The sequence below is a fragment of the Falco cherrug genome, chromosome Z (genome assembly GCF_023634085.1).
Source record: "Falco cherrug isolate bFalChe1 chromosome Z, bFalChe1.pri, whole genome shotgun sequence".
Taxonomy (NCBI): Eukaryota; Metazoa; Chordata; class Aves; order Falconiformes; family Falconidae; genus Falco; species Falco cherrug.
Genome location: NC_073720.1, coordinates 29,322,034 through 29,346,003, shown reverse-complemented (window position 1 = coordinate 29,346,003; position 23,970 = coordinate 29,322,034). Strand labels below are relative to the sequence as shown.

The 23,970-nt window shown below is 43.9% G+C and overlaps 1 protein-coding gene across 1 annotated transcript in view; it reads right to left on the bottom strand.

Moving 5' to 3' along the window:
- The window catches only part of DMRT1 (doublesex and mab-3 related transcription factor 1), a 63,265-nt gene that overhangs the window by 38,496 nt on the left and 799 nt on the right, over nt 1-23,970 (bottom strand). Inside the window, exons 2-3 of the mRNA XM_055699141.1 lie at nt 21,552-21,738; nt 684-967 (exon numbers count right to left, since the gene is read on the bottom strand). Of these exons, the coding sequence (XP_055555116.1) occupies nt 684-967; nt 21,552-21,738 (471 nt within the window). The remainder of the gene's footprint in view (nt 1-683; nt 968-21,551; nt 21,739-23,970) is intronic.

Genomic DNA, 23,970 nt, shown 5'->3' with positions numbered 1-23,970 from the left:
ATTTCTCCATTTTCCAGTCTCTGACTGGTGCTGAGCTGGAGGCTGCAACTACCAAGTCCTACAGTGAGATGGCTCGGCTGGCTTTACACCTTAAGAAATACGCAGAGCTCTGGTGCAAACCTCTCAGGCACAGCCTGTGACCTGAGCTACCCAAGTGGAAATGGCGAGCCCTGGAGCTGACACTGCCAGAGCACACCATTAGCAGCAATACCCCGTATCACACTCAACTGGCTGCCACCAACCCACCATGCAGCAGCACGGTCTATTGGTTACTTCAGCACCTCGCATGTGGAAGACAGAAAATATTCCTAAAGGGCAAAGCCTCTCAGAAATGACACCCGAAGCTGCCAGGATGCTACGCTGGGTAATTCAGCTGGGACTCTTTTTTTCGGAAAACAGTCTGTAATCTCCTGTGACATAACTCAGAAGGTAAGATCGAGTGGGTGCCTTCTATCCAGCGGCTGCAGCAACCTACCTACACCTGTATGATTGCTTTCCTTGTGCTGCATCATAATGACACATTTCGGCTAGCTTTCCTAATGGGGGTCCTAATACCACCCCAGAATCTGGCTCCGGTTTGGCACTGCCATGAAAACAGCAAACAGGAGGTGAGAATCAGACCCAAGGAACAGCTTAATGTGCACCTCACTCTTCCACATAACATCTCTGTAACATCATCATACCTGCCACTGTTTTCCTGACTGGCTTGGCATGTATGCTGCTGGGAGGCTTCGAAGGCTGTTTTTCATGGCCGGACCTAGAATCATACCCTCCGCCTCACTTGAGGAAGGCTCACCGGCCACTGCCATTTGGTACTGGGAGTAGTTGTACAGGTTGTTATAGTAAGGATACAGGGACGGCTGGTAAAAACCGCTGTAGTAGGGGGACTCCACAACCAAATCAGATGTGCTCTCCAAGTGCCCTCTGCTGGGGATGGAAGGGATGTCCTGAATGACCATCCGTCCCTCTGAAAAAGAAAAAAACCAAACCATTATGAAATAGAAGGCTCCATGAAAACCATTACCTTTCACCTTCTGATGATCTACTACTTCTCCTGAGGGCTGCACAGACAGTGGTAAACAGTAAGAGGTGGTAACTGAAAGGGAAACAGCTGGATGTTTGGTAGAAACCCAACTGAACTAATGTCCACTCAAAGTCTAAGACCACCACCTACACATGCCACAGACCACAAAGCAGGAGACAAAACCAACTGCAGGTTAAAATCATGCTCTGAGTCCTCAAGCAGCATCAGTTGATCTGGTAAGAATTCACACCAGGTAAGGATGCAGCACTCTTATTTTAAAATTGTAACAGCATGCCAAGTCTCTTAATTCCCTGCAAGCAGAAAGGCCCTAGCTACTGGATGACCCCTTTCCAGCCAATGTCCTGCCGGTGAGAGGACACAGCCACACGAGAAGCTGCAGGAGTGAAAGCACTGTGCTGTCAGCCAAGCTGTCTCAGAAACCCACATGCCACCTCCACGCAGTGAGGCCTTCAATCCTGGCACAGCCTCCATACCCAAACTGAGCTCCTGCTTACCTTCAAAATCACAAAGCAGAACAAGTTCCCCCACCAGTGGCAGAAGAGCAGGAGGAGGGGGTTGCTCCTGACTTGCTGCCTGCGCTCAGGAGTGCCTTCAGACCAGAGCCCAGCTGGCTGCAAGCCCTGCAGGCTGTCCCCACCAAGATCTGCCTCCCCTGTGGTTCCCTAAGGTGGGTTGGGCTTCTCTGAGGATGTTTTAAGTCCTGTTTTCCTCACCCCTGTATCAACCAGTGCCCTGTGATATTTGCAAGGATGTAAAAGGAAGGTGCTTGTTGGTACCATTTCAGAGCTGAGCTCTCTGACACACTGCACTGGCTACCTGGCCGAGCCAGACACAGCAAAACACTACCACAGCCTTAGGAGGTCTAAACACACAGTGAAAATATGTTTACATACTAAACAACAGAGGAACTGTACATCCCGGCATCCCTGCAGCTCTGGTTCTACCTCACATCCCTGTAACCCTGCCTTGCACAAACCCCTACAAAGTGTTTGGGGCATAGTTTTCCCTTCTGCAAGGAGCTCCTGCTCTTCCCATGTCTTCCCAGTCTACCTACCATGGAGGAGAGAAGGTTGTGTCTTAAAGCATACTGATGAGTTGTTGAGGGCTATCAGGTATGGAGACGAAGCAGAATGCACAACAGGCACATATGAAATAACAGCCCTAAGAGAGATGTCAGGCAGGCATTGCCTAGTTTTGTATGTTTCTCTTGGTATATCTGTACCGTGGTTACATATCTGCAATATTAATATGGTGGCATTTACCAGCCTCTCAGAGTCATGGTAACAACTTCCTCTGTACTGTGCATTAGCTGCACTCCAGATCCAATGATCAGTTTCACCCATTACTGCCATTTACAATTCAACTTGTTTTCACTTCTTCAGCTGTAATGAAAGCTCTCTGCCATCGTGGATTGTCTCCTTCCAGATCACTTTACTGTACAGTGCCCCCTTTCACCATTTTGTTGAGATCAGTGAACTACACGCATTTAATAGCAGAGTGTTTTATACCTCCTGCATCTGATTTTTCTGCCCCTCAGCCCTATGCAAGCTAGAACAACGTCAGCTGGCCTTTTTTGTTGGCAGTACCTCAAATTTGCACACAGAAGAGGCTGCAATGCCATAAAAGACCCTACACAGGTTTTGCACTTTCATATTTCTATGAAATTATATTATTGCTATTATTTTGCTTCTGGGCAGGCCTCTCTTCAAGTCCTTTTGTCTGTGTCTGATAAAAACAGAACTTAAGACTACTGGCGCTGAAAGACAACAACTCTGATAAATCACAGCACAAGTCTGACTCTCCTCCTCAGATTCAGCTCCCAAATCAAGCTGTGGTCCAATTGTTCTGCTTTTCACGCTGTAAAATAGAAGCTGAAAGCAAAATCCTCCAATGTGCTTCCTGCTGGGATACAGATTTGACATGAGACAGAGCAATGCAAGGCAGCCGGCTACAGAACTTCTGGCAGGGCTATGCTACGCTGCACAGATACGCAACTTCTTCCAAGACCTTTGCAGTGTCCTTCCACCACTTGCAGTGCTTCGTAAGAAGGGATAACACTTTCTGCTAAGAATATTAGGCCAGGAAGATGGGGCCTCTTTACACCTACACATGAAAGGTGAGCCACCCTGAAGCATCAGCAACCAAAAGGAAGTGAGGGGAAGAGCAGCAAGTTTTGCTGCAAGTTTGGAAAGGTCTCATGCATGCTGCTTCTTCACACGGCAGAAGACAGGCTAGGCTAGAACAGAGACTTGCTCATAGCTATCCACAAAATCATATAAGCATCTTTGATGTCTCTGTGATGTTCCAGGGGCAGGTAGTACTGCAGCTCCTTCCTAAAGCAAGAGCAGCTGTAGCAGTCCCCTGCTGCATTAAGCAGGGGAAGAAAATATGCTTTTTGTCCCTTCTTTTCTCTTTCTTCCTGTATTTTGTTGGGGATACCATCATTTGCCCCCAGAGGTGCAAAAGGGTTGACTTGCAGCCACCTCTTTATCTAGCTGCACAACAGCCGTCAGCAGCTGAGTGCTCAGGGCTGTTACAAATCCACCAAAGTGGTCCTCTGCTTTCCTTCTGCTGTCCCTGTGCTCTCCAATAGCCCCTACAATACTATCACCTGCCCTCTGAAGACTCCATACTGAGTCTGTAGAGCCAGTCAGCCACTCATTCAGGCACCACGCACCCATACACATAAATGGCCAGATGTCAGCACCTTGAGGCATCTTTCTCTTATAAATGCAGAATTATGGAATCTGTGGTCCTTGTTACATCGCTGCCACATGGCCCTTCTGAGCTGCAGCCCCACTACAAGGATATGCCCCAGCAGATCAGCAGTAAAAACAGAAGCCCTGGCAAAAGAGAAAGTTCAAGCAAAGAGATGGACACACCCAACTCCAATCAGAACTAGGACTCCTGCGCTGGCGCTGGAAAGATAGCTAGAAGGGTTAATTTTCCCTAAATATCAAGCCACATCATGCTTCTGAAGATGGAAGGACTGACAACATCTGACAAAGAGCAGGAGAAACATGCCACCTGCTTCAGCTCACACTTTCCCCTGAGTTTAGGAGATGAGATTTTCTCTGATGTCATGCTTTGAGACAAGACTCTGCTTTTTTTCTGTAGCATCTGGAGATTTGGTGCTTCACCTGGGAGAAGGGAGACATACAAGACATAGCTTTGTGCCATCTGGACTGTGGGTGGATGCCATGTCAGACGAAGTCAAAACATCCCACTGGTTACTCTAAACTCACAGTCTTGAACCAGCCAGCCTGAGGGAAGGATGCCTCTGGAGAGATGAGCTCTTGCAGGTCTTCAGTGACTCTGGCATGCAATAGGTTAGGGACAGGTCTGCAGTCCAGCTCTACGCTCTTACCCCATCCTGCCTAGCTGAATCATGCCATCTCCTACTACTAATGCATATATCATACACATACAACATATACAGAACACACACAACTGTAAACACAATAAGGGGAAAGAGTTTTGCTATTAATGGAGAAAGCTCTGAAAGATCTGACTTCTGAGCAGTAAAACCTCAGGAAGGTTAGACCAGCCAGTACCTACACAGTGTACTTTCAAAGAAGTGCTAAATGCCGAGGCCAGCAGAATTAAAGGTCAAAGAACCTTGCTAAACTGTCTTAGGGATAAAACAGGGCACTTGGAGATCTGCCCAGCGATTTTATGTTTACCTAATATCCAGGGGAGCTTCTGACGTCTGCTAGCCCTTTGCAGGCAAGCACACTGCTTGTGGGCTAAAGCATCCTCACGCAGGGCCGCCGCTGGCAAACAGCACAGGTCTTTTGGAACCAACATCTGTAACTACACTAAACTCTAACTAATCGGGGTTTCTCTAGTTGGTCTTTGGCCTGTACCTGTAATTCCTGACTCCAACATACATACAGGTTGAACCTTCCCACAGCCCTCCCTCCAGCTGCTCAACAAGCAAGGTGTCCTCTTCAAGGGAGACTGTCTGTGGCTGCATTTTCCACCAGCAAGATGAGACTACCAAGGTTAAGAAAGCAGTTTTCAGCTGGTTTTTTGTTTGTTTGTTTGTTTTGTGGCGTTTTTTACCCCACAAATGTAATTGCTGGCAAGGAGAGGGTCCTCCCCTGCCTCAGAGCTTGCCACATTACAACACCTGCACTTGATGGGCAGCCCTTAGGTCCACTGCTTTAAAGGGAGCAATTTTTGAGAGGAATGCAGCTCTCAATGAGGCAACTGCTGCTACACCATCAGACTCCTACTCTGTCCCTCCACCTGCCCTTTCAAACAAGAGGTCTGCTGCAGGAGCTGCGCTCACACCTTGGCTGTCTTCACCCTCTACAGGGAAAAACTGCTAAGGGCTCCTGGGTTCTTTCCCTACCACTAGCCACAAATTTTAACATTTTGCAAGTTGCGAACAGGATGCGATTAAAAATACGGGATTGAACCTGTACAAGAAGGAACCAAAACTAGACAAGTAAACCAAATAGTGGTTAAAATTCTCACCCAGATTTTGGAACATCAAATCTACAACGTAGCAGCATCAGAGGCTCTCCCTGCCTGAGCAAGGCTCTTGTAGTGAGCCAAGAGTATCCCTTCATGCAGTTGTGCCCTTGGATCTCTAAGCTCTTTTCTATGTATTTACTAATTCCTGTAGAGAACTGATGCTACTTTTTTTGCACTATGTACACAGTGTGAAATACGGCCCACTCTTTCACAGAAGATCAATATGATGCACGATAAATACTGTTATTGATCTTGCAGTGTTGTAGACGACTCTCCAGCTCTATGGCATATTAATAGTAGTTAACCAGTAATTCATTTCAGGATGGCCAGGATTTTCTTTTAAGGAAGTTAAGTTCTCAGGGTCAGTTACACATGTGGGTCTTACACAGTCAGTAATCTATGAGGGGCTCCTGCCTTCACTTAGCAGAGCATGGTGAAAAACAGTGGTCCAATCCTCAGTTAATGTAAACCAGTCTCAGACCATTTACTTCAATAAAACTACGGTGATTCACACAATTACAGATATGCATGGGAAAATCAACGCAGAAGGAAGTATATATATCATTCTTTCCCTTCTTACTTTTCTGATAGAAATTTTCTGGAGAAAGAAGAAACGTCAGGGAATTTACAGGAATTTCTATCATCCCATCTGTCTCAGTGATGCAAACTGTTTTTAAGAACATGCACTGAGAAATGCAAACACTGAAGTTCTGTCTGTAATGTTCACTCATTCTGTACATAAATGTGGACTATCTTCTGTTCCTACCAGTACTGTTAAGAGCCACTTACACATATTATTATACACTAATAATAGTAATTTAAATATGCATGGGTAAGCCTCCAATGCTGAGGTCAAATGGCACAGAGTCCATGCTATTAGACTTCTTCACCATCTAAACCAGGGCAGTAGCACCAAACTGACTACTGGGAAAGGTTACTGGACCACGCTTGGGAATCTGGGGGAGAATATTAGTCAGCTTGGGACAGACACACACCAGGAACTGTTTCAGAGATCAGGATAGCACATACAGTCAGATTTCAATATAGTGGCATGGTTCAATTTACTCACGTGGCCATAGCAGCTGATTAGTTTCCATCTGATTGGGTATTTCAGAAAAGGGATCCTGTATATGTACTGTGGCCATTAAGAGAATTTCATTGCCCATGTCTATTGACGTGAGTTCTTACACCTACGGCTAGCAGTTCTTACTTCTTCTAAGCCTACAGAGACTCTGCACATACACAGACATGCTGTTGAAAATGCAGAACTGAGACTACTCAAGTAACACACTCAAGGAGCAGGAAGGCATTCCCAGTGAGCAGAGTTCAGCTTCTGGTAGTTTACATTTCCTATAGTTTTCAATTCAGAGTGAGTGTTTTCATCACTGCAGTGTTACTATCTAGCTGCAAGCCAGTCTCTGTGGCAGGAGACAGCTATGCCATTAAACACCAAAAATTAATTATTCAATCAGGAAACACTTGCCTTCAGACCTCAAGAGTCCTGGATCCACACCTGACAGTCTCCCCTTGCTCAGTATATAAAGTATCAGTAAACTCTTATTAAACTGGTTTGGCAATATTAAGTCTCGCAGCACATTAGTCCAATTCATAGCTGGCTTTGAGGTCGGACAGTAGCCTTGAATGAGGCCAGTATGAAATCACTCCCTAACATCATAATCAGAAACACTGGAACAATATGTTTCTCCCACCAGACAAACATGACAGAGCTATTTCAGATGTCAAAGAAAGCTGGCACCATTACTTACTTTCTGCTGAGACATTCTGCCTCCCAAGGAACAAAGCATGCAAGCTTGCTCTGCCTTTGAGAGGAGTATTTTTGTTCTCTTCCCATTAGAAGTTGCGGATTATCTTTGGTTCCAGTGTTGAACTTTTAGCTTGCTATAAAGTTAATGTGCTAGACAATGTTCATTCCAGGCAAGGCTGTGGGGCTGTGTATTTTCTGCCACCCCCAAAAAAGGCCATTATCTGTAATTACCCATTACCATGCATAATTATTTCTTCTATTCTGGTCTATGGCCCCCAGGACTTTATGCTGTTACAGCTCACTGCTTTATCTTATCAAATTTGTTAAGGAAGCTTTTTTGACCTTTTGAGCACTTGTCACAGCACATACAAAAGCCAGCAGTAAATTGTCTAAGCATGCAGTGTGTAATTTATTACTTGTACATTGCACAGTGATACCATATGAAGTATTACACATCAACACCTTCCCGGTTCACACTTCCTGCTTTAGCTAAAATGAGAAGAGGAAAGGAAACCTGTTTAGTGAAAGAAGGAAGGGAACAGGAAGAGACTGGAGTCTCTCAACGGGAATTTGAGGAACACAACAGCAATACCTGGCTAAGCCTAAATGTCAGGCTCTGGAGAAGGTCCCAGCTGCTCTCCTCTCCAATGCCACATTTCCTCTTTCTCTTCTCCATCCCCAGAGTCTGATTTCACCATTTCGGCTTCTTTTCACACCTATGTAATTCTGCTGAGCCCTACTCTTTCACATAGAAGCCCACTTACTGCTCCTTCAGTAAGCAGACAGGGCTTTAACATCAACACCCCCATACCCAGCCCCCACACTCCCCATTTACAATTTCTGTCAATGCAGTACAGGTTCCCAAGAGAACAACTTGCTCCGATATGAGATTCACAGGGACTGCCCTTTATGGATACTGATGTGAGTGCACAAAGGACCAGGTTTTCACCTCCACTGCTCTCAAAGCCCCCACCAAAGGGCCAGACACTGACCTGCATCCCAGTACCACTCAATTTGACTAAGCCTCACTGCACTACATGGGTCCATGCATTATGTCCCTCTTCCTCATAAAGACATTGAAATTGGACCTTACAGAGAAGCAGGGCTCTCAACAAAACAAAGAGGGCTGACTCCCTGCATCCTGATCCTTGTTTTCCCCTCAGTCCTCTTTTGATCAATATACTCCAGAGGGTGCTTTATTTTAAAGCCTCTTCTTTCAGGTGTTTACACGTGTAAAACTTTCAGCCCACAACCCTATCTGAAAAGAGGTATTTAAGAAATTATCACTTAGCAACTTCTAGTAAAACAATAATGTTGATGCTTTTGAACTGTGTGATTAAATAAACTTGCCACATACAAGGAAATCTGAGATATCTTTCTCCCATCATGACAAACAAACCATCACAGACCAGGTAATCTGGACTAAAAGTGCACAGTATGAATTACTGTAGCACAAGGTATGCAGAATCAGGCCTTTCAGATCTGCCAGTGAGAGCCTTCTTCCTCAAAGCAGAAGGGGGGGGGGGGGGGGGGAAAGGGACACTGAACCCCTGAAAGCATCCCTGAATAAGAGATGGCTACCCAGGCCACTGCAGTGAAGACAAAACCCTTCCCTGAGTTTCTCCGCAGTTTGCAGACCTCTGGTCTACTGCTCTGTGCTGGCTCTCAGCCAGCAGGGAGATGGAGATCTTCACAGTGGTACAATGAAGGGACAGTCACTGTCCCTTCGAGATGAGCCAGCAAACACAGGTGAAGGGCATGGTCTGCAGAGCCAAAGAGAGCCTGTGCGCATAGCCCTGTCCTGGAGCCTGGCTTCTGAGACATACAGGGCTGTCCTACTTGCATTCACCTATGGAAAACCAGCTCTGCAGCCCTCACAACTGTTTTGACCAGAAAGCTCTCTTTCAAGACAAGCATTTTTTTTCTGCCTCCCCCAACTGCCAGTAACCCCATCTCAAGCTCAAACACCAAATCCAGCAGTTCTTCCTCCTTGTTCAGGACTGCCTGTCCAAACAGCCCTGCATGTCCAGCTGTCCTGGTTTTGGCAGGGGTAGAGTTGAGCTTCTTCACAGTAATTCGTATGGGGCTGTGTTTTGGATTTGTGCTGGAAACAGTGTTGATAAACAGGGGGAGGTTTTCGCTACTGCTTAGCAGGGCCGACACAGAGCCAAGGGCTTTTCTGCCTCCCACCCACCAGCGAGAAGCTGGGAGGGGCACAGCTGGCACAGCTGTCCTCAACCAGCCAAAGGGATGTGCCATAACATAGAATGTCACACTTGGCATACAAAGCTGAGGGGAGAAGGAAGAGGGGCACATTTGTTTTTCCAAGTAACCGCTATGCATGACGAAGCCCTGCTGTCCTGGGGATGGCCGAACACCTGCCTGCCGGTGGGAGGTGGTGAATGAATTCCTTGTTTTGCTTTGCTTGCATGCACAATTTTTGCTTTACTTATTCAATTGCCTTTATCTTGAGTTTTACTGTTTTTTTCCCCAGCTCTCTCCCCCATCCCAACTAACATCTATTAGATGGAGAGGTCGAAAAATCTGTTATCACCCATATCAGATGTGTGGGATAAAAGCAGCTGTGTTTCCAGGCTAAAGAGAGTAAATCATAGCCAAACAGCTTACTGCCACCGCAGTCTATAGGTCCTCTCCAATCATACCTGGGGAACACAGCTGCTCAGCAGAGATATACCTTTCTTCTAAAAGCAGAAACATGCATTAAAAAAAAAAAAAAAGAAGAAAAAATTGCACGGTCCAACTGAGCCTCCTACAGGCCTCCTGGCTTCTTCCCTGAAGCTGGAGTGCACCAGTACTGATCTACCCCACCTCCTTATTACAGCGATGCCTCGCCTGGGCACTTAACACCTGCCAACTCGTGCAAGCACTTCTCACCTTCTCCCACCACCCCAAGACCAAACCACCAGTCGTTGCACCCTTCCTGCAGTGGCTCTCTGACAGTGAAGGCAGAGTCTGGGAGCCTCACAACACCCTTCACTCAATGGAGCAGCTGCATGATGAGTTCAGGAAGTGTTATCAGCAAGGAGCGGGCGTAATGTCAGCAGTGTCTGCAGGTGCAGGGCATGCTTCATCCGCCAAGACATCAGTGGCTGTGTTCTCCTGCTTCTCAAAAATTACTTGATTGCCAGAACAATACTCATTTTCACCCCAGAAAGATGAGTATTACTTTTTTTCTCCTCTAGGAGTAAGTCTGGAGCGGTCATTTGAGCAAAGCAGAGTAAGCTTTTCCAGTTTCAACTATGAAGGACGAAATGAATCCTAAATGGGACACCACGTTTTACCAAGAACAACATGTGCCAGAAGGAGACACTCCAGGTATAAAAGTTATACACAGGGACAAAATCTGGGAGGCCCTAGAATTAAGGTTATTTGTTATTGTCTTGCTTGAGCCCTGCAGTGGATACACCCAACACAGAAGCTTTTCATGGGATTCTGCAACCACATTCCGCTTCTGTTCACAATGTCAAAACCCATCTCATGAAACGACACAGAAACTTTCAGCATGAGCTGGTCTAGTCTGGCACAAGCAATTTAGAACAATCTTACTGGGTATTAATTAAATCTTAGATAAGGGGGTCACTAAAAGGCAAAATAAATTGCTGTCTCTCACTCCAGGAAAATGTTTTCCAGTCTTCTAATCATTCCTATGTCTCCTGCCTGAGCCCTTCCAAGTCCAAGCCCAGGTGTGTGGGTCCAGACCATGGCTATATCCCCACTACTAGCTATAAAGAGAAACCCAGGGTGCAGTACAAATGGGGCAAACAAATGTGATACCTCCAGTGGGGCAAGCCCACGCTCCCAGCCTCCCATTCCTTTTGGCTCAGTGACACTCCTGAACCTGGCATGGTGTGCCTCCATAACCACCACCAACTACCTTTCCAATATCCATTTTAAGCCCACTTCCTGGTATGCACATTCGTCCGGGAACGAGTCCACTAGCTCCACAAGCACCTCACCGGTTTCAGGGAAGACCACACAGCTTACAGCCAAGAGCAGGTCCCTCCCTGTGAGATGTCTTCAGAAACGCCACTGTGTTAAGATTCTCCACTCAGACCTACATTTTAAAGACTGATAGGATCATCCTCAAAACGACGTAACACATACAATACTGATTTTTCTGTCAGTTCAGTTTCCTAATCAAGATGTCATAGGACACAAAAATTAAATGCTTTTCAGAATCTGATTTCATCAATATGTCACTTTGTCAAGCAATTTTGTAACGATAAAAATTACTAACTTGACAGAATATTTTACCCATAAACTCCTGTTAATTTGTATTGTGTGAGCGTCCTTTAACAGCTGCATTTCTCCCCCTCCTGCACATTTCAATTCACTGTGGACTCTTCCACTGTTCACAAAAACTGATGTCAGGCTGCTGGATTTGCAGCCACCCATCCTACCACACTCACTCTTCTTAAACACTGGCAGGACATCAGCTTTCTTCCAGGCCTTAGGGATTTCCCCAGTGTTAAAAGACTTACTGGAAATCAGCATTAACGGACCAGACAGATCCTCAGCCAAATTTTCTGTTGTTTTGTTTTTTTTGCTTTTGTTTCTGTTTTTGTATTAAATACTGCATGCAAGTTATCCAATCCTGCTGGTTTCAGTTACTGCTGGAAATGAAAGCAGAATGTCACCATGTCCATACACAGCCATATCACTTGTGTTTTTTCAAAGCAAAGATCAGAAAAAAATATTAAGCATTTTTTCTTCTCTTCTGCAGGCAGAATTATTATCCCATAATGGGTCAAATGACTGTTAACTCTGTGTGTGTGTGTTTTCCTAATACAATTAAAAAACCTACCAGTTTTAAGGTTTTTAACAAAACAACACTTCTCAAAGGAAAACGGCATTTGGGAGAAAAAAACAAGAAGGGAGAAATCCCATCCAGAAGACTGCAGCTTGGCACAGTAAGTTTCTCACTCGTACATACAGCTCCAGCCAAGAGAAGCTGAAATACCACCAATTTCAGTAGAACTGGTGAACGCACATTTTGTTCACATTTAGCATACACTTAATAAAAATGATCTGCTGCAAACATTTAGCATGCAACTTAAAAATCTGCCTAATGTGCCTGAAGAAGTAAAACCTACAGAAAATAATTTTCATTATCACACTCAGTGGAAGCTTCAGGCCCTTAGTAAGATGTCTACAGCAGCAAATGTCACTTTCAACATCTTCTGCCACTGACTAGAGCAGAGTAGTTGATATTTTAATGTGGACTGGTGGGGCAATGCTTGTCCTTTCCGTACTTGCACTTTTATTCTTTGTAATATAGCTATAGTGATTGTATTAAAATCTTTATCAGCAAAAAAAGAATGGCTTTAGTAAAGAAAAAACATTCAAAATCTTTGAACATGGCTTTTATTTTTGTGAAGATGCTAAGCACTATTTTAATGCTCCAGCATATGTTTGCTCATGCTGAACTAAGACTGCAGGATTATTTACCTATCTAAAATTATTAGCATGCATGACAGCTAACAGGATTTGGACCAACAAAATTAGGGCTTCAGAAAATTAGGAGCATGAGAAATAAATGCTGTTTTCAATCATCAGTATTACAGCTGGGAGTATGACTACTACGTGTGCATATGTATGTATACATGTTATTATTCACCTCGAGATACCTGGTTTGAGAAACAAATTTACAAACATTTAACTTGTTCCATTCAGACATCTGATGTGCTACTGAAGTGTGTAAAAGGAACAAAACTTAGAATCAACACAACTTTTAAAAAAATAGAGGAAGAAATTAAAAAAGAAGGGAAATTAGGAAAGGAAATCAGATTTCTAGACAGTGATGGAAAACAGCCTGAACGCCTCCCGGCACAAAGAAGCAAAATTGAGAGGAGAAAGAAACTCAGCGTGTATTAAATGTAAAGGGATTTAAGTCATTAACAACAGATCAAAGAGAATATTAGAAGGGAGGGAAAGCTTTACAAGTGTCTGAGATAGCAGACCTTGGACGAAATATGACTGGGATAAAATCATTATGGCTCACAATAAAAATAATAAAGGGAGTAGGATGATGGCTGGAATTAGCTGGAGTCCATGCTTGACTATAAGCTATACGATGACAGAAACCCAAAGGGTTTCTAAACAAGACCAACCAGAAGTAACACGAGTGCTTTTTCACTCTATGTACTCAATATGTGATGGAAAAACTAGTATCAGGAGTGGTACAGAACCACTGTTAACACCCACAGGACCTGGGCAAGTGAGCAAAAATCACATGCACATGCATCACTTGTACATGATCACCAGTGCTGCATGAATGCCACAACATTGGCGCTCACAAAATCTTTCATGCAAATGCAAATAGATCACTAATGAATTTTGTTCATGCACAACTCACTGACAGAGACACACAGTGACTGGAACTACAGTGGCTTACATCAGCTGAGGTTCAGTTGTATCCATGACTATAGGCATCCAAGTCAGCAAATGGTGGCCTATGCTGTAAGCAACAGAAATAGCATGAATAGAGACTAGAGACAGGAACTGGAGAAAAAAACCCTATAAAAATAGTTAGGCACCCACTCTCATTGCAAAGGAAAAGAAGCTCAGTGCTTAACTGACTCTCTGCAAGCTCCCAAAGAAAACACAGGACAGAAGCACATGAACAATGTTTGTACCTAAGTAGATGAGCTATTTATTAACTCTGATTAAGACTATCAGGTACTCAAAATCAGGAGAAAGTTTACCAAAGTTCAGAAAAAGAAAAAAAAAAAAAAAAAAAAAAAAAAGAGGCATTCGAAGAAGCATATGAAAAAGCATTCCTCCAAAAGAAACCTTCAAAACTGCACTTTAGTCCCCATGTCATTAAGTGACAAATCCACTGAAAATGGGAAACGCGCCAACAGGCTGAATTAGAAAGTTGATAAATAAAATGAATGGAAACAGTCTTAAAGGTATAAGAAAGCACATGGAAAAAAGAAAAGGCAAGAAATCATGCCAGTGCTCAGTTAAGGAAGCATGCAGCACCCCTTCACTCCCCAACCTCTATCTTTTCTAAAAACAAAAGGAAGACCCCACACATTCAGTTAAGTCATAATAACTGTTTCAAGGGCACAGAAAGGAACAAGAAGTTAGCTGCAGATAAATGTCGTAATATGCCCATGGACAGAAAAGTCTTAGTACATCTTCTGCTCCTGCTCTCTTCCTTATCTCAGTGTTCACAATGATGAATGGAAATGACAAGCTGGCATAAGTAACTCTCTAAATGGGAAGACACATGTGCAAATGTCAACATGACAGAGGAAGAGCTTCCAAGGCACAAAAAACAACAGGGTTGCCCACTAGCCCCAGTGGCCTTCGGTGAGAGGAGAAACCCTGAGCACCCAGGTGCTAGGACAGTGTACATGGTAAATAAAGTCCACTCAGTGCGCGGCAAACACCACTCAGCAGGGACCTCGTTCTGAATGGCAGCTCTATGTCTGGAAACGTCACCTGGTGCGAGAAAAGTCAGACAAAAAGATGCTGCAAACATAGAAAGCCCTAGGGTGAAAGCTTTTGGAAAATGGAAAAAAAAAATCTACTCCCAATTCTTTAAGGGAAAAAAGCTCTTCTGAAATGTGAAAGAAGGATGGGAATACCTGCTGAGCTCCCTGTGCTGTCTCCCCTCCACCCATCCACCCAGAAGGTGGTCACAGAAGCCCTGGGCTGGGCAGCCCTTCTCTCCCAAAGTAAGCAGGTCTGAGTAGGTCACAGCTGCTCCCCTGGCACCCCTGCCTTGCCAGCATGCTGCAGAAAGCTTTTCCCAGCCCCCGCCTCTTGTGAAGACAGCACTGGACAAGCCCTGCAGTACCACCTGAACAGAAAAAGAAAAGCAATCTTCCCTGAGGTCTTCAAAATCTTTTAATGCTATTTATTTTTACACTATTTACTTCCACTGAAGCTTCAGACAGGATCAAAAGCCTGAAAAGAAAAATAAAACTTCATTTACAGCCTTAAAACTCTGAAAATTGCTACTAATGCTACCAGTTTCACCGTCATGACAGAAATAGCACACTTTTGACAGTCTGTGCCTCACTGAATAAACACGTATGGCACTTCAGACATTAGCTCAGTTAAAACACCGACACCTAAACACACACACATGCACACACACATGAAGCTGCAAAGACAATGAACAAATATGGCTTGAAAGGAGGAGCAAGGAAAGTGCAAGCTTTGCAAGCTTCAGGATCCAGAACTGGAGAATTAACTGGAAACATCTAATCAGGGATGCAGAACCCTGTAACATTATGATTTATTTAACACAGTCAAACAATAGCCAGAGGCAATGAATCATATAGATGACAAAGCTGCAGGAGATTTCCGTCATCTAGTTTCACCTGCACATTGATCAGAGTTTACCCCCATATTAATCACTTGAGATCATAATCTAACACACTCTTAAACACCTCTCCTGATTATGCTTCACTTACCCCCTTGTCCTTACGCAGGTCACTCCGTTGCTAATTGCACTTCTAGTTAGGAGAAAAAGTGTCTACTGTCTAATTTAATTTTGTCTTTTTTAGTTTCAAGCCGTTGCTCCTTGTTATGCTGTCACAAGCACTGTAAATAATCCCTCCCCCTCCTCCATATTATTACCTCTCAAATATTTATAGACTGTTATATCCACCCTTAGTCTCCTTTTCTACAAGCCATACATCATTTTTGTCACCCTTCCCTCTATCCTTTCAGATTTATCTATGTCCTTTTATAATGAGATGCTCAAAACTCCTTGCAACGTTCCCAAGTACGGTGAAACTACAGCAGTGCAGAGAGGCAGCAATGCCTTGCTTCACAAACAATGCCTTTTTAAAGAACTCTGAGCAAAATGCACACTATTTTGGTAGGAACTGAAAATTACAAAGCCATGGCAGCCACACTGTGGAGTGCTTTGTTCATCGCATAGTTGAAATTTAAAAAGCCTATCAGGGGCGAGTTTTATCCCAAACCAAGGAAAGATTGTTCAAAGTGAAACACTTTCTCAGTATTTGCTTGAAGGAGATTTAGCAACTGAGAAAACCACCTTCCAGGCAGAAGACCATCTCCAGCAACTGCTTCCCCAGACAAAGTCTAACTCACGCTGTAGAAATAATGCCAATGCAAGAGAGGTACGGCAGTTCACAAACTCTTACAACAGACACATACAAATGTGGTTTTCTCTCATCTGAACTACAACCAGCTGAAGAAAAACAGATGGTTATGGATGGGAAGGTATTAGTTATTCAGAGGTGAAAGATGCAAAACTTATGTTTGCCAGCTGTTACTATCCAGTAAAGACACATCACGTTCAGCTATGCCCTCTTCTTAACAGAGATCTGTTGGCTGTCTGAGAAGCCAGGGCAAAGGATCAGGAAGCAATGGATGGGGCTGCTTGGCCAGGAAGCAATGGATGGGGCTGCTTGGCCCTGAGTATCAAAGGAGAGTCTGCAGGACCAGGAACCAGCCAGCAATTAAACCTGGTGAAGAAGCAGCAGTGGGCGTAGCAGGAGAAAATAACTGTTAGAGCGTAATGAGGAGACAAAGACCAAAGGAAAGAGTAGGATGATGGACCCATAACCACTGCAGACCCACCAAGACCTCTGAGGCCATCCAGCCATCATGTTAGCCCTGGCACATGCAGACAAAGCAGCTAGATGCCTCCTTCTCCTTAGTGCTCAGCCTGCTGAGGCTGCTGCCACCTGAACTAGCAATCCTCTCCACCACCTGTTAACCTCCACGGTGCTAATGTTCTATTGGAATCTAACATAGATTTAGTCATTGAGTGGTTTTAGGTCAAAAGAGTCAAGATTTCTTTCCCAGGCTTGCAAATGCTGATCAGTATTGAAGCTAGCTGAATTCCAAATTTTAGTACGTATGACACAATGTCAATACAAAAAAGTAGGCATTCCATAGATTCACAGTGTAGTTCAGCTTAGAAAGGACCTCTGGAGGCCAGCTGGCCCAAACTCTGCTCAGAGTAGGCCAAGCTTTCCAGTTGGATGATGTGGCTCAGGCACCATTCAGCAGTTTTAAGCCTCCCCAAGGATGGAGGCTCCACAACTTCTCTGGGCAACCTGCTCCAGTGCTTAAGCACTCCTGTGGTGAAACGTCCAAGGCTGCTTCCTCATGTTGCCTATCAGAGACTAAAATGAGACTTTTTTGACAAAACAAAAATTCTGACAGCATATGGCATTATACTGTAAAGACTTAAAATGACCTTCTTTCAGAAAGAAAATTTCTCCTTTTCTTTTAAAGCCAAGCCGTGGTATCTTCCAATTATAAAAACATTTTTCTTCTTTATTACCTATGCAGCACAACATCTGGAAGGTCATGACATTGATTTTTGAAATCACAGTAGTTTTGTAGAAATGCAAAAGATAACATTAAAAAAAGCAAAGGAAAAGTAAAGAAGGCCAGGCAGGATTCTCAGAGGCATCTAGGGCACTGCAAGTTCAAAGGGATCTTAGTACCATTGTTCATTAGGCACAGCATTACTGCTGACCCCACTACAGTCCACAGTTATAGGTAGATAAAACCTCATCTGTTCCTCCAAGGGTTTCAAAGTGAAAGCTGCTCCTATCTGGAGAAATGTAAAAAGAACACTATTTTGTTTCTGTCACACATAATAAACGCAGCAAAGTGAAATATCAAACTCAAGCTTATTACTCACAATTGCTGACAATGATGTGTTTAACTTGTCAGCCAGTGATGCTGCAAAGGCACCTGAGCAATGTCATTATTTATGGTCAATGGAAAACCAATGGGAAATCGACCACCACAGAGGACAGGAGCAGGAGCTGGAATGTAGCATCATATGGTAATCCCATCCATACTGGATTCTTCTAAACTGGGCCAACATGAATGCAGAGCAGCAGAAAGATGGGGTGCTCTCCAGCACCTTCCAATCACCAGGTAATGTATGTTGCAGTCACCCCACCCATTCCATAAATGCCAAACACGACCTTTAAGTCTGTGATGAGGACCAAATAAAAACAGAGGAAAGGTGAAATGCACTGTCTCCTTCCTTTAGTGTGAGCAGCTCTCACTGGAAGGTGTTTCATGATCATGCTCCCCCCTCACCCCCCAGTGATTTCTAAATATTAAAATGGCAGAGTTACCAAAATGACATGGAAGAGGGAAGAACCCAGATTTTATAAATTAAGGATGTCTGTAAGGCACATTTTGAATGCCCCACAACAGTCTTTTCCTGAGTTTTGCACACTAGTTAACCTAACAAGATGAACTTACCCTGCAGAAGGAAGGACAATTACTTTAGATGCTCTGGAATCATGACTTTTTGCTGCTCTGTACTATTAAATGGCCTTCGCTCTCAGCAGCCTGCAACTTTTGAAGTAAAAATGCACAGACTACAAGATCTGTTTGCAATCGGTTCTGCTAACTCCCTGAGACCATGGTCTGCTCCCTTCCAACTGAACTGCAGATTACCAGTTTGCTTTTCAGTGGGAAACATACGCTGTATCCAAAGTAAACACAGTTTCCAAATTTGAGATAGTAAAGGCACAACCCCTATGCTATGAACATAGTAATTCACTTCTACGCTTTTCAAACCTAGCGTGTCACAAAAGAATCTGAAAAATTGTCTCTTGTCTCTCCAGGTGTCACAATATCTCTCATCTGCCGATAAAATGGATACAGCAAGGAAAGACTCTCTCTGGCACTACATATTTTGTGTGACTCCTTCACACATTACTCCTCTGCTGGCAAACAATGCTCTGCACAATGTAAGTCCAAAAGAAAAACAGCTATGTGAAGCCAAAACTTACAGGAGGAATAGAATTACCACTGTCAAAACCACCTCTTGCCCTGTCTAATGCGTGCTGTACAGGGCACACCGCGCTCCCAGAAGCAACCAGTTCCCCTGGGGCTTGCAGGGGGCTGCTGACTTCCCCTGCTGCACAGGGTTTCACTCTCTCTGCCTGCCTTAATGAGGATTGTAAATCCTTGCAAAACCAGCACCTCAGCCTACCAAACTGAGACACTGTGACATTTGCTGTGATGGGGTCTCTCATTTTGCTTGCAGTTGAGGGCACCTGCAAAATGATAAAACGGAAATGCAAGAATCCTTCAATTACCTGGTTCTGAAAACACCTAAACCAAGAACTTCATGTCACATCACACACAGTAGCTTCTTGTCTAACAGATGATCTTCATATACTAAAAAAATAAAGCATCAGAGTATTTAAGCAGTATCCTCACTGAAAAAACAGACTTTCCAGGGTGAAGCCAGTACTCTGACATCTGATGAAGCCACCCTACAGTCTGGCTGAAGGCAGAGCACTTTCTGCAGCTTCACAGCCAGCACGGTCACTGGTGGCATTAAATCCATACCTACCAAGTACTTACAGTGCTTTCAAAAGATGAGCCTACCAAATTATTTGAGACAGAACTTTATGCAGTGCAGTTGCCTTCGAGATAAGCATGAATTTCTGTTGCTACTTAGGTGTCTATAAACAAAATTATGAACCAAATTTCCTACTCCTTCCCAGATTATTCTACTTCTGGTGGACAAAGCTGACCCTGGCTTGATTCTTGGATGGAATCACATCTTCACTCTGGAGATAAAGCTGTGTATTTTAAATGTTGTTCACCCAAACACAGTTATTCAGTAAAATACTTGAGAAACAATGTATTTGAATAGCTCACAAAGGAAAATCCATTGTAAGAAAGACAACTGGAAACCATTTACAATTGCTTTGATCAAAAAATTTTCAAACCATTCAAGTTACTTTAAAATTGGGCATCTTCATGTTTTCAAGACTTTATTCAAGCATACAAATTGCCTTGAGCTTATTTAATGAATGTTTCTCATTAGAAGACCACAATTTAATACAATTAGTAAGAAATTATTAAAGTGGGGTTAATAAATATTTCCACTGACATTTTAAGCACATTATGATTAAAGCTTATGCATATTTTGTTGACAGTCGTTCAATTTCATTTTTTGACCATTCTGTATAAGCAAGGGTTTTCTTCTTTTCCTAAGTTACACCTGATCTCTCCACACCTATAATCTCTTACTGAATATACCACTTTAATCTTCAGCCAGCTTCTTCCTTGTCTATAGACAAACCATGCAGTAATCCAAATATGAAAGGAGTAATTGCATCAATTCAAAGGTGACACTAACATGACTGCAATAATGAAAACAAAAAATCTCATAAAAAGCTATTTCTTGTTTTATCCACCAGTTTTTCTAAAAGCTTCCCAAACAAATTCCTCCACATTGGTCTGAAACTGCCTGTATGCAACGTATGCAAGAAATCCATCTGACAAGGCTTTAAATGGCCTGCAAAACAGAGTAGTATCATTTGACAGACACACATAGACGCTGTACTTTTATCAGTTAGTGCAAGGCATTGTCCACTTCAGAAGCAGCTTTTTAACCAGGAAGTAAATTCACCTGTATTACTGACATCAGCAGCGATGATTAAAAATCAATGACATTTCCTTTTCCTTTCCTTTATGTTTGTTTTTTCTGTCTACAGAGCAGAAGACAATTACATAATTTTCACTTTTATACATACTCAGTTGCCCTAGCTGTCAGGCATAAGCTCTACACAGGAAAAAGCATTCTGCCTAGAATCTTCACTTCCATGCCTTTAAGTCTCAGTTGTACTTACCCATGGGTTTACTGCAATTGCAGAAAAACATTGGGTTTTGGGTTTGGGTGGGGTTTTTTGTTTCTTGTGACAAGGGTTAAATGCACTACAGTAAGATGTAATAGAGTGGAAGGACTATGTCAGTCTTTCATAGTCATCACACCTGGCCACACCAAACAGATGCACCTCCACATCGAGTCACATAAGGTGGACAATGCTCTGCTGCTGGGGTCAGTAACATTACCTACATACTTCGCTCCTACACAGTGCTGAAAACCCTCCAGTTGTGAAGAAGATACACAGCCCACCAACATGCAGATGCCAGGACTGTGGCAGAAGCACATTTTGGGATAAAGGAGCAAAGCTCCTTGTAAACCTCTACTTGCAGGTATACACCGCATTGAATTAAATTACAGTGCCAGTCTACATCAAACTTAAATTTTGATTTTCAAGTAAAAATAGTCACTTAAAATATAAAAGATTTCCATTTTGCTAACCATACCAATGGTGTAACACCATTCTCGGAAAGGGGACTCTCCATAATCCCACCGCTGCAGCAAGGGGAAGAGGTGTAACAGCAGGCTGGCATATGCAACATCAGCCCTCACCCCCAGCGGTGAGCATTGCTCTCCCAGCACTTTACCTGATGGTGTGCTGGTTGCTGTCGTGGCTGTACTCGTCGAATGCAGAGGGCTGCTGCTGCCTTCCAACAGGGGACAAGAGCTGCCACCGCTGTTCTTCTTAACGAACACCTCAGGGACACTGGGCAGGGGCCGCGGGCAGCTGATTCCCAGTTCCTCTTCCTGAGCTTGCTGCCTTCTCAGTGCAACCTAGGAACAAGCAGACACTTGTAGGGCATGCTCTCTGGCTTTAGCACAGTTTATAACAGCAACAACAAGACTCAAACTCAAGGCTGGTTTTATCTCCTGGTATTCTCTACAATGCCGACATCACCATCCAGCCAGTGGGTAGCGGAGCATATAAATGAGGTTATAAAGCTATTTAAAACCAACCCTTTTTTGTGTCCAAACATATACGAACAAACCTTTGAAATGCTGGTACCATACACATCTTCGTCCAACAAGGCCAAATTAAGATGCATGAAAGATGACTGCACTCACCAGACACAGCTGCTCTTGGTCAAAGCATACTGTGAAAAGTGTAGTCACTACCTTTCTCTCCGCCAATACATAACTGCTGGGAATAAGAAATTCAGCTGCTTGCAAGGCTCTGCTGTGCCTCTTCATCAATATAAAGCAGCTCTTCATAAGGGCTTATACCTGCAATCTTGCTGCTCTATCTTTGCTGGGCTCCCTCGCTGGCTTTGCTGGAAATCTAGCCCTTCAAGGGAATTTCTATGCACAGTACACTGTACACAAGACATCCACCATGGAAGAAGCACAGCAAAAGTGGTGAACCATCCTGTGAGCATCTCAGCCAGTGCCATATACACTGTAGGCAGCCGGCCAGGCCTGCAGAAGCAGGAGCTCCCGCTGTTCTTTCCCGACAGATGATGTTCCAAAACCTTGCTGACACTGGCCAAGCTCACAGGCACTATGCAGTCTGAACATGGGTGCAAAAAACCCCACATTCCTCACTCACTGAAGATACAGAGGACCTCTTCTACCTAATCTGAACTGGCAGATAAATTTTGCACAGCTGTCCCCCCATGCCAAGCTGTGTTACATGTCCAGGTGGTACATATGACACTGGGGGCAGCTACCTAACCTGCAATTTGCCAGGTGACTGATTTGCATCTGTACTTGAACCTTGAAAATCTATCATAGATTACAGACTAGGATTGTGGGATTTTCTTGCTGAAAATTCTCCTGGGTAACCTGAACTGGACTTCCCTCCATTTCCATGTTCAACAGTAACATTTTTCTAATACAGATGCGTAATACCGTTAAATAATGACAGCTCTTCCACCAGAGACATCCTAAAGAGGAGGTGTAGACTCGCAAACACCACGGGTAACTTTGACTTCACAAGCCAATAACCTTGAACTGTAAAATTCCAGCAGCGCCAAGGGGCTCACTGCAGAAATACATCAAAACGGGGAAAGTCAGACTTTCAATGTGTAACTCCTACACAGATAAGGTTTAGTTAGGGAGGCTTACAAAGCCACTTTCAGAAACTAGCCTGGGAAGAGAAAATACCCAGGAAGGCCACCACCAGAAACCACTAGCAGGAGGCATTCACCACCTGACAGAAGCTGCTGGGCAGCAGGGAAACTGTCTGTGCAGAAGGGGACATCTGCGTGGGCAGCATCCCATTTTGTGCTCCCTCCCCCGAGGCAGGCAGCAAAGGGATTTGTGTTCATTATTCCGTGGTTCTCCCCGGGCAGAGAAACTGCATGAAGTTGGGCATAGTAGTTTCTGTACTGCCACACCACCGACAAGGAAGAATTATTTCAACGAACAAAAGCTCCCATGGGTTCAGAGGACTTCTAGTATACCTGCACTGGATGATTAAATAAAAAAAGTGGAGAAGGATTTAATCCAGGGCTGCAAAGTTTTTTTTTAAATCTGTCAGTAGGACACTCATTTTACGTGGGATCTGAGCGCGCACTAGTTGCAAACTGGGTCGGTGGGTCCTGACGCCTTTCGATTAAATTGGCCGCAGGCGACCATTTGCACCAGAGAGAAGGTGCAAGCCCTCCCGCAGAGCTCAAGCAGCTAGTAGCCATTACGCTCTCAGGACTCCTCTTTGAAGTTTTCAAGATAAGGATCGCAAGGACTAATACAGCGGTCATTTACGTATCCAAAGAGTTGTGACTAAAGCGGGACTACCTAACGGAAAAAGTTAACTTCTACACAAAACTGGGTGCACTTTGGTTCCTTTGCGAATACTACTGAGTCCTTGTTTAGATTCAAGACGAGCCAGCCACTCAGCTATTTACAGAGCCACTCTATGCAAAATCAGGAAGAATGCCTGGTTTTTATTAAATTTAATTAAAAATTAAATAATTAGAAATGCACGCAACCAAAGGTGCACAGCATCAGGGAAAGCAGCTACACCGTCTGAAATCACCAACGCAAAATATTCTCGCTAACCGATTA